At 41.8% G+C, this 9,540-nt stretch overlaps 1 protein-coding gene across 1 annotated transcript in view; it reads left to right on the forward strand.

The window, feature by feature from the left end:
* WNK2 (WNK lysine deficient protein kinase 2) overlaps nt 1-9,540 on the forward strand; it is a 104,592-nt gene that overhangs the window by 49,158 nt on the left and 45,894 nt on the right. Inside the window, exons 5-8 of the mRNA XM_017737284.1 lie at nt 2,323-2,411; nt 2,650-2,869; nt 5,344-5,632; nt 8,689-8,885. Coding sequence (XP_017592773.1) covers nt 2,323-2,411; nt 2,650-2,869; nt 5,344-5,632; nt 8,689-8,885 — 795 coding nt within the window. The remainder of the gene's footprint in view (nt 1-2,322; nt 2,412-2,649; nt 2,870-5,343; nt 5,633-8,688; nt 8,886-9,540) is intronic.

Raw genomic sequence — 9,540 nt, forward strand, 5'->3', positions numbered from 1 at the left:
CTTTCATTTCTGGTTCAGGTATCAGAGCTCTCCTAAGAGCTCTCCTTGGCACACTGGAGCCAGCCTGGGCACTCCAGTGCCTTTTGAAACATTTTTCTAATACACAAAACTTGAACCCTCATCTCATCAGTAAGATTTAGGGTTGCTTAAGCAAATAATTCTTTTTAGTGGGTCACAGCCAGCCAGCCACGTGTACAGATTATTTTGGTTTGTTCTCACAAAAATGGGTTTCTTTGGCTCTCTGCAGCTTTCTGCTGAAGCACAACTGGGGAGCTGAGTATTCGTGTGACTATTCTGTATTTTTATTACTATTTTTTCAAAATTTATGGTTTACATATTTCACTCTAGAATTTTAAGACAAATAGGGGGTTGTTGACCTAAAATTCCTAATTAATAATGTTTGAAGTAGAATCTGAGGCTTGTATAGCAACAGGATGTGCATAAAAGGATAAAGTATAATCTGATGCTGGAATATTCAGAAATTCTTGAAGAGGCTCCAGCCGTCACTGAAATTCATCCATAAAATTTACTGAAGACTTAATTCAGTGTATTACTTGCAGATGCTCCCTGAAAATACTTGTTTTCTTTTTTTAATCCACTGGGTGAACCAAAAGTCCATTCTGCAGGGCTCCTTATCTGTGACTGCATGAGCCATTATTTACTGTTATTCCAGGGTGAAACTTTAAAAGGATTTGAATGGAGCTAAATGTCCAATTCCCATTCAGTTATGTGCTTAATCACATTCTGTTTTTTTAGATAAAGGAAATTGTGTTTCCTTTTTGTTCTGCTTATTGACTTCATTGGAAGTACTTGGGTCCTTAAGTGATAGGGTCTGACTGCATCATCTCTTCTCAAATTAATTTTGTCACATTTTCATCTATGTACATCTTGGTTTAGTAGGCAGAGGTAATAACGTGTTTTTGAAAGGGAATCAATTAATTCTGTGATTTAAGCTGGACATCACAAATAAACAGAAGACCTTCTTGTGCTGCCACTTGTCATGTGTAGCTGAATACATACATGGAAGGCATTCACAGGAAACCTCCTGCTGCTCTGGGTGGAAGGAGGTGCGAGGCGCTGGGGGCTGGTGAGGATGAGCATCCTTTGACAAGAGGTTACTGAGGTGGCCTCGCTGGAAGTGGCGGCTGTTCCTGTTGGAACATCCCTTCCTCCTTGTCCACAGCCTGGAATCAAAGGAAATTATCACCCTGGGCTTTGCAAACACTCAGCCCCACATCTGTAGCTGTGCAGGTGTTCCCCATCAATATTTTTTTGGTATATTTGGATGGTTTGTACAGGGTGATGACATCATATAAGAACAGCTCTTTAGCCTGAGGCTAGCATACCTCTTCTCCTGCAGTCTCTCCTTATGGTGGTAAGATACCTGTTGTTTTAATATTATATGTTATTTGTGTACCCTGAGGGGGATCATGCTGAGTTAAGATCTTGGTCCTGAAACACTAGAAAGTAGGGAGAGCTGACCTGTGACTGTCCTAGGAGTGTGCATGTGTCTGTGTCCCTTTTAAATCCTCTCCATCTTCTTAACACAATCCCACCTAACCTTAAAGAAAAGCAGACTCTCCCTGCTGTGCCTGCGTGGAGCTGAGCTCCCAATGTGGGGACACTGAGTCTGCTTCTCTGGGTTTTCTTCTGCAGTGGGTAGCTGGGTGTTCTCCTTGAAAGGCTGTGCTCATAGGTTGCTGTTCCAAATCTGTTCCCAGCAAAAATGCTAGCATTTGACAGAAATTTAACTAGATTTATAGGTTACACCTGCTCTACCACATATTCCCAAGGGGTTTCTAACAATATCCTGGGAAATTCAGGAGCGATGCAGAGCTGTTGAGCATATTCTCCTGCTTCCCTGCTTGGTTTTTGACTCATTTTCAGTACTAGCTATCTGAAGAAAACTGTGATTATTTGTCTTTATTCATTTAGTGCTTTGAGGGTTAAGGCAAAAACATGAAAGAAATAATTTCAGAAAATGGTTATTTTTGAAATTTAAAATTAGCTATTTCTTGAATATTCACTTCAGAGTCCAGAGGATATAAAGGTAAAATTTGCGAAGGTTGGTAAAGAAAAAGGGATACCTGCCCTGTGTATGGCTTAGCTCGTGCAAGGTAATGTACTAATTTTGAAGTGCAATGGTATTTAGAAATATAGTAGCCCTAAATCCTCAACTCAGTTTTGCATTAAGACTAACAACTTAAAAGTATTAGTTACTTCCCAGGTTGAATTACCGTTAAAATGCAGAGAAAATATGCTTAATTTAGAGGTATAATGTAATTCTTTTTCACATTAAATTGTTTTTCTCTGTGCTTTTAGGGTATAAAGCCAGCAAGCTTTGAGAAAGTTACTGATCCTGAAATTAAGGAGATAATTGGGGAGTGCATCTGCAAAAACAAAGAAGAAAGGTTTGTGCTTGTGGTGCATGAATATTGCTAAAGCTTTGGGAAATGGGAAATGACACTTTTTCAATTTCCTTTTCAATAACATGGGAAATCCCATGTCTTTTCAAAAAGAACACTAATTCATTATGGGTGAACACCAAACATACTGTAAATGTTTCCACCTTTAACAGCAGTTTCTTGTTACAAACCTTTCTGAGATTGTTGACTTGCAGTATTTGAATCTTCTTTATATCCTTTGCAGATATGAAATTAAAGATTTACTAAGCCATGCCTTTTTTGCTGAAGATACTGGGGTAAGAGTGGAACTTGCAGAAGAAGACCATGGTAGGAAATCCTCTATTGCCTTAAGACTCTGGGTAGAAGATCCTAAGAAACTGAAAGGAAAACCCAAAGATAATGGAGCCATTGAGTTTACTTTTGATCTGGAGAAGGAAACTCCTGATGATGTTGCACAAGAAATGGTAAAATACACTTCTGACAAAAATGTGCCTATATAGAAAGTAGTGCATAAATCTCAAGGGACAACAGGAACGAGTTGGGTAAAGTAACTTCTGCTTGAACCATTCCAGGTGTCCAGTTTAGGCACTTTGCATTGACTTTGGAATGACTACTGCAAGAAAGGGGCAAATGGGGAAGAACTAACTGAAACATGTTGTTTGAAAAGAGATGCCTGAAATCACAATTTAAATAGCTTAGGGACTGTAGAGGTCTGGACTTCTTTTATATTTTGCAAGCTCCTCTGCTGGTTTCTATAGGCTGTTGAATATATTTGAATTTGTTTGGAATCTGTTTAGTTCCAGACAGCAGCTAGAAATACATTAGAAGAGTTCAGAAGTTCAGTCACAAAATATTCTGCATTGAATTCTCCCAAACACTTTTTCCCATCTTTTCTGTTGGTGTTCCTTAGAAGGAGCGTAGATGAGAAAGGTCTGTGGTCAGCCCCTCTACCCCCAAACTTTGATAGGAAATTGGGTTCACTGAGTTAGGAGTAAGCTTTGGATGTTTTAACAGATAAGTTTCACGTGCTGTATTTCTGTATCTTTACAATTCTGGGCCTTTGTTAGAGAATCTGTGTTCCAGTTTCACCATGTTGTCCTTGAGCTCATATTTTAATGGTGTCTTTGCTGCAGTTGTTTTGGTGTTCGGGTGTCACAGAGGCACAGGGACAGTGAGCACTGAGCCAGGGGTCTGAACGTTCCTGTGCTTGCAGAAATGTTCCTATTAGACTCTAAATCCCCAGGGATCCCATTTAATGATGTCATTACCACTCTTGTTCTGCTCAGGAGGCACTCATTTTGGTAATGCTGCCTTGCTCTGCTGGAACTCATCACCATCTACAAGTTTAGTGGGAGGAATCTGGGCTCCTTTGTCTTCTTGTTGTTAGTTTGCAGTAGGTCCAGTGTTTTTCCAGCAATATATCATTACAGACCTCATTTAGTTTATAAATTGCTCTGGTACCATTACTTGCTGTTATATTTTGCATTTAAATATTGATGGCAATATTTGGAATTTTGAAGTTCTTAGGTTGCTTGGTCCATAGTTGTGATGTTCTGTTTTGAAAAGGAAATAATTCTTGTGAAAAGTGTATTTAAAAGGATCATGCCCAGACTACAGTGACACTGTACCCTTTCCCAGATAATTCCCAAATAATTTTAAAATCTGAACTCTACATTAATACTTACCTAAGTGACTGCCTATGGAATGCTTTCAAACCTGAGGCTGTTGCAGGGGCAGAAAAGGGGAACATTTATTCCTAAATGTCTTTTTCTAGTCCTTGTGAATTGTGGAACACCAAAGCCATGTGCTTTCATCAATTTGTTGCCTTATGTGCTGTGGAAGAGAAGAGTGCAGGAGACCTTCTGAGTCCAGGGAATTATTTATCATTACCGGTGGGTTTTTGGTAGTCAGGCAATCCCACCTGCCTGAAGGATGTGGGCAAAGGGAACTCAAAACCTTCTAGTGGGTTTGGAAAGTGAAGTTAGCTCTCCCAGCTAGTGGGTACTGCAAAGGGGCATGGCTTCATTGAAATGAAGCTGTGTTTTAAGCTGCTTTGCACCCATTAATTTTAGCAGTGAAAATCTAAGATGTGAAACTGCCTTATGTTTGGGCAAGAGCAAAGCAGGAAAGCTTCTAGATTTCCCCCATGGTTGTAAATGCTTTCAATCTGTCGAATATGCATGTTAAGAATGCAGGGAGAGCAGACAAAGCTCTGGTAGGTCATTATTAAACGAAAATTCATACCCTGCACTGCAGGAGATTATGCAAACAAATAGTATGAAGACAAATTTCCATTTTATCTGTTGAGCAGTTGAGTTCTGAGAAGCCTTGTCCCCTTTTCCATCAAGTGGGAACAGTCTGCTTTTTCTTTGTTGAAGTCAATCAATACTGACTAACTTCACTATTTAAGAGAAGTTAATTTGAGACATAATTCTGTTAACATCTTGTCCTTCATGACTTGCTGTACTATCAAGCAGAGAAATTTAGAAAATGCTGTGTGCTGGAAAGGTTAAGGCAAAAAATTCATATTTAGAGGCACTTTGATTCACTCCAGGTGCATTGTTCAGGGATTCTTTTTCCTGTTTTGTCTATTCTTTTAGTATTGAAAAGAAAAAAAAAAGAGGGGAACCCATCTGTGATTAAACTTGCTCTCCTCAATGGATGTTTAGTGGGGAACGGTTAGAGCCAGTACATATTCAGGTCTTAGAAATTACATCCTGGGGTTTTTTAATGCAATAGGAATAGAAGTTTTACTGAAAAAGAGCCCCACCCCATCAAGCTCTTGAGTTCCTGTTCTTGTGAGAAATAAACCTATATAAATTCATGTTGTTTCAAAATGATGTTTTCTTATTAGGAAGAGGTTTGAGTATTGCGTGTGTGCTCGTGTGGTGCCCAGCCACGTGCACAGGACCGTGCTGAGTGTGTGCCTCCTCTCTAGATTGACTCGGGGTTTTTCCACGAGAACGATCTCAAGATCGTGGCCAAGTCCATACGCGACAGAGTAGCGCTGATCCTCTGGAGGAGGGAGCGGATCTGGCCGAGGATGCAGTCGGAGGAGCGGCGGGACTCGGAGTGCCTGGAGAAGCTGAAGGCACCGCAGGCACAGCAGGTCCAGGTCACCTACCTTTCCCACACGGGGCACCACATCCTGTCGGAGCCTGAGGAGCCGGAGGCGGACCAGCACCCCTTCCAGCAGAACCTGCCCACCAGCGTCACCTCCGTCGCGTGTAAGTCCCGTGTTGGCTCTGGGGGCACACGGGGATGAATGTCCAAGGGGGGAACCCACAATGATCGGAGCTCAGATGAACTCTGTGTGATTTTGCACAGTAGCTCAAAACCCACAAGCATCCAGGACCAGATGCATGACAATTATGAAAGCAGTGAAGGTCCAAGAAAACAATGTTATATAGATATCTCTATATAACTCTGCCTTGGTAGCAATAAATGCCAAAACCATAACATATTTGTAAATGGAAAAGCAAGACCTGCTGCTCGACACAAAAAATGCATGCTTTCTATGCCAGGTGGTGGGATCAACACTTTTAAGGTTGTGCAAAGCATGATTTCAGAGCCTGCAGAAATTGAATTGGCACCAAACTGATTGATGATCCTTGTGGGTCTCTTCCAACTTGGAATATTTTATGAGTCTGTGATTCAAACTGGTCAAAGTGACTGGTGGCTCTTTCAAATTATGTTGGCCATGTGGAAATGCTCATTGGAAACCAGACCTTACTGAACCAAGGCACTGCAGGCACTTGTGTTTTGGAGTGACTCTTGATGGCTCACATGCAGTTTTTTGTGACGCTGTGCAAAGGTCTGCAGCAGAAAAAAAAAATCCATCTCTGGATGTGACATGATATAATTTAAGGTTTCCCTGCTTTGTGGGAAATACCAGCTGTGTTTTGGTCAGGCATCTTGGGAACACCAGCCGGACCTCTGGACTGGCACTCTAATCCCTGGGGGCTCCTCAGGTCATGGTCAGGGGCTTAACCCTTGTTCCCCCAGGCTCTCTTTTGTCCCAAGCTCGTGCCCTGAAGCCAGAGGCTTTTGGTAATGGGCAGTTTGATCTTCCCTCTGGCAGGTCAGAGTAGGGGGTCACTGATCTACCAGCCCTTCAGTCTGCCCTGGTTCTGGCCCCTAAAATCCACCTTTGTTACTGACTCAAGCCCTGGTACTGAAATTTGGATCTGTGTGTATTTTTAAACATCTTGAAGGAAACATTGCCAGACACTTTAGCTACATCTGTGGAAATGTTCAGGGCCAGGTTGGAGCCAGCTGGGCTAGTGGAAGGTGTTCCTGCCCATGGCAGGGGGTGGAATGGGATGAGCTTTAATGCCCTTCCAGCTTGGAAGACTTGAAATTTTGTGGGAGTTCTTTTGTTTTTTCCAAGACAGCTTTTTTGATAAAATCTGATGTGCATATTTTGCTACTGAACAATTATCATAGAGTTTCTCTTTTACTGTTCTGGGCTTGTATGGAAGCACATTTAAGTTAAAGATTCATTACCTTTAGCAAGACACAGCTGCTGCTTCAATTCAGGTATTGTATAAAGGGCTACACTGAGGTCTGCTTTGAGTACTGAAATATCCATGTGTGCCTGTACAGGAAAAGTCCCTTTACATTATATGAGAAATAGCCACATTTGCATAACACTCACAATATTGCCATATTCACAAAGCTTTTTATCTGAAGCTAAAATGAGCTCATTTCATTTTTATGGATCATATACTTATTTCATGCTAATTCCTTTGAGGAACACTGCAATTATGACTCTGTTTCTAGTGCTGCAGTGAAGTGACTTGTGGCTCTGCATGGCTCTGCTGGACATGAGTTGGCAAAATTTTATACAAATATAAGCCCCACAATTTATTTCCTACTCCTCCTCAACTTTTAACCAGTACTTGGTATTATTTGACAATTTGCCATCAGATTATTTGAACATTTTCTTAGCATAGGACCTCTGTAAATTAGGGTGGTACCCGTTCATATAATTTGAGGTGGAATGTAAAAGTGGAAATTAATAACTTAATGTGTGCAATGTACATTCTATAAAAACCTGAGACTGACTCACAGCTTTTACTTTAGCACTCTACCATTAGACTCTCTTTTTTCTTTCCTTTGAGGTCCTGAATAATTGTTTGTAATAAAATGGAATTTTGTATGCAGCAGAAATCCCATAATGAGAATAGGGCTGTGTTGGCTGTTCAGAAATGAACTGAATAAATAAGAGAGGGGAGTTTAATTTTGGAAAAAAAAAAAAACTGTTGGGAGAATAGTTTGGGAGTACTGAAGAGAAATGTCATCTCTGGTGCTATTAAAAAATAATTTATTTGAAAGCCAAATAAGTAAAACTTTATTTAGAATATGGAAAAAAGAGACAATGGAAAGTGTTGGAAAAAGAAATAGTATTTAAGCTTAGCTGTAACTTTAGATGGTTTTTTAAACTGTGTTGATGTTTTCTTTCATTTTTGAATTTTAAATCCCTATTAGAGGCTGTTTGTACTTGGGATACGTCCAGTTGCAGTCTGGTTGTCTCACCTCCTTTCTCAAGTGGAGAAAGCAGTAACTTAGGCTCAAACAGAGCTGGGCACTTGTACTTTACCACTTTAAAAGTCATGAAAAGACATTTTAAAATCAGTAATGCCAATATTTCCAGTTGATAAAGGACCCAGTGCTTGCCCAGTGCCTGTAGCTGTGCAGTTCTACAGGTTAACTGGGCAAATGCTCCACAAGAAACTCCCACAGAGCTCTGAGTGTGCCAAACTCACTGGAACCTGCACATGGGTTTGTGTCTGACCTTCAGTTGCACTACACTCAAGCAGGGCATCGCTTGCTGGACTAAAATCATACAGCATAAAGAATTCTGTAATTTTCATTGCTGCTAATAAAAGCAGTGTTAAAGTCAGTGCATCCCTGGAAGCTTGAACTCTAAAAGACCCTGTGATCTGCTCTGAACATGACAATTGGGGTTTCCTCTCCTTTCATCCTACAAAATCTATAAACATCTGCAATTCTTAATGTCAACCTTATGCCCTTTAAAGGAAATACTAATGTGCCTAAAATATCAGTGTGCACAGAAATCCACAGGGATGGGTTTTGGCTTAAGAGAAGCAGTGTGTGCCTTTTGTAGGGAATAACACTGGTGTTGTATAATTTATTTATATAACAAAAGGGTGAGAGTAGTAAAAGTGCTAATTACATAAACCATGGCGACCTTGCGCTAAAGTCATTACTTGAACATTTGGAGTTGTTGAGCTTTTAATAAAAATGACTGTTCTTGCAGCTGACAGCACGTTTGACAGTGGCCAGGGTTCCACTGTTTATTCTGACTCCCAGAGCAGCCAGCAAAGTGTCATCTACTCGTCGCTGCCGGACACGGTGCCTCCGGCCATCCAGCGGGGGTACAGCCCCCCCCTGAGCGAGGGCCAGGCCGTGCCCCACAGCCTCCCGCAGCTCAGCCACTACCAGCAGCCCTCTGCAGTAAGTCCAAAGCTTTTTCAAATAATTCTGTATCCTGGGTTGTATTTCATATTATCATTTATACTCTTGTTCCCAGAGGACATGGATTCCAGGGGTCTCTTTATGTATTCCTCGCTCACCTCTGTGGATGGTGACCTGCTCAGTTCCTTATCAATCTCTTGGCACTGAGCTGCTTTAATGGCTTTGCAGTGGAGCACTAGAAGGACACAGACCTGCTGGAGTGATCCAAAGGAAGCCACAAAGATTCTCCAAGGGCTGGAGCCTTTGTGCTCTGGAGATAGCCTGGGAGAGCTGGGGCTGGTGAGCCTGGAGAAGAGAAGGCTCTAGGGAGACCTTGGAACCCCTTGCAGTGCCTAAAGAGGCTCCAGGAGAGCTGGAGAGGGCCTGGGAACAAGGGATGGTGGGACAGGACACAGGGAATGGCTTCCCAGTGCCAGAGGGCAGGGATAGATGGGATATGGGGAAAAGATTCTTCCCTGTGAGAGGGCAGTGAGATCCTGGAAGAGGTTTCCCAGAGCAGCTGTGGCTGCCCCTGGATCCCTGGCAGTGTCCCAGGCTGTGATTCTGTGTTTAATCTCCTGGCCATAGTTGAAAACTGTTCCATTCTGATCACTGTTGTGGAGGCCCACGTTACTGGTGGCTGCCCTCCCTAACG

The sequence above is a fragment of the Corvus brachyrhynchos genome, unplaced genomic scaffold, assembly GCF_000691975.1.
Source record: "Corvus brachyrhynchos isolate BGI_N302 unplaced genomic scaffold, ASM69197v1 scaffold266, whole genome shotgun sequence".
In the NCBI taxonomy this organism is placed as follows: Eukaryota; Metazoa; Chordata; class Aves; order Passeriformes; family Corvidae; genus Corvus; species Corvus brachyrhynchos.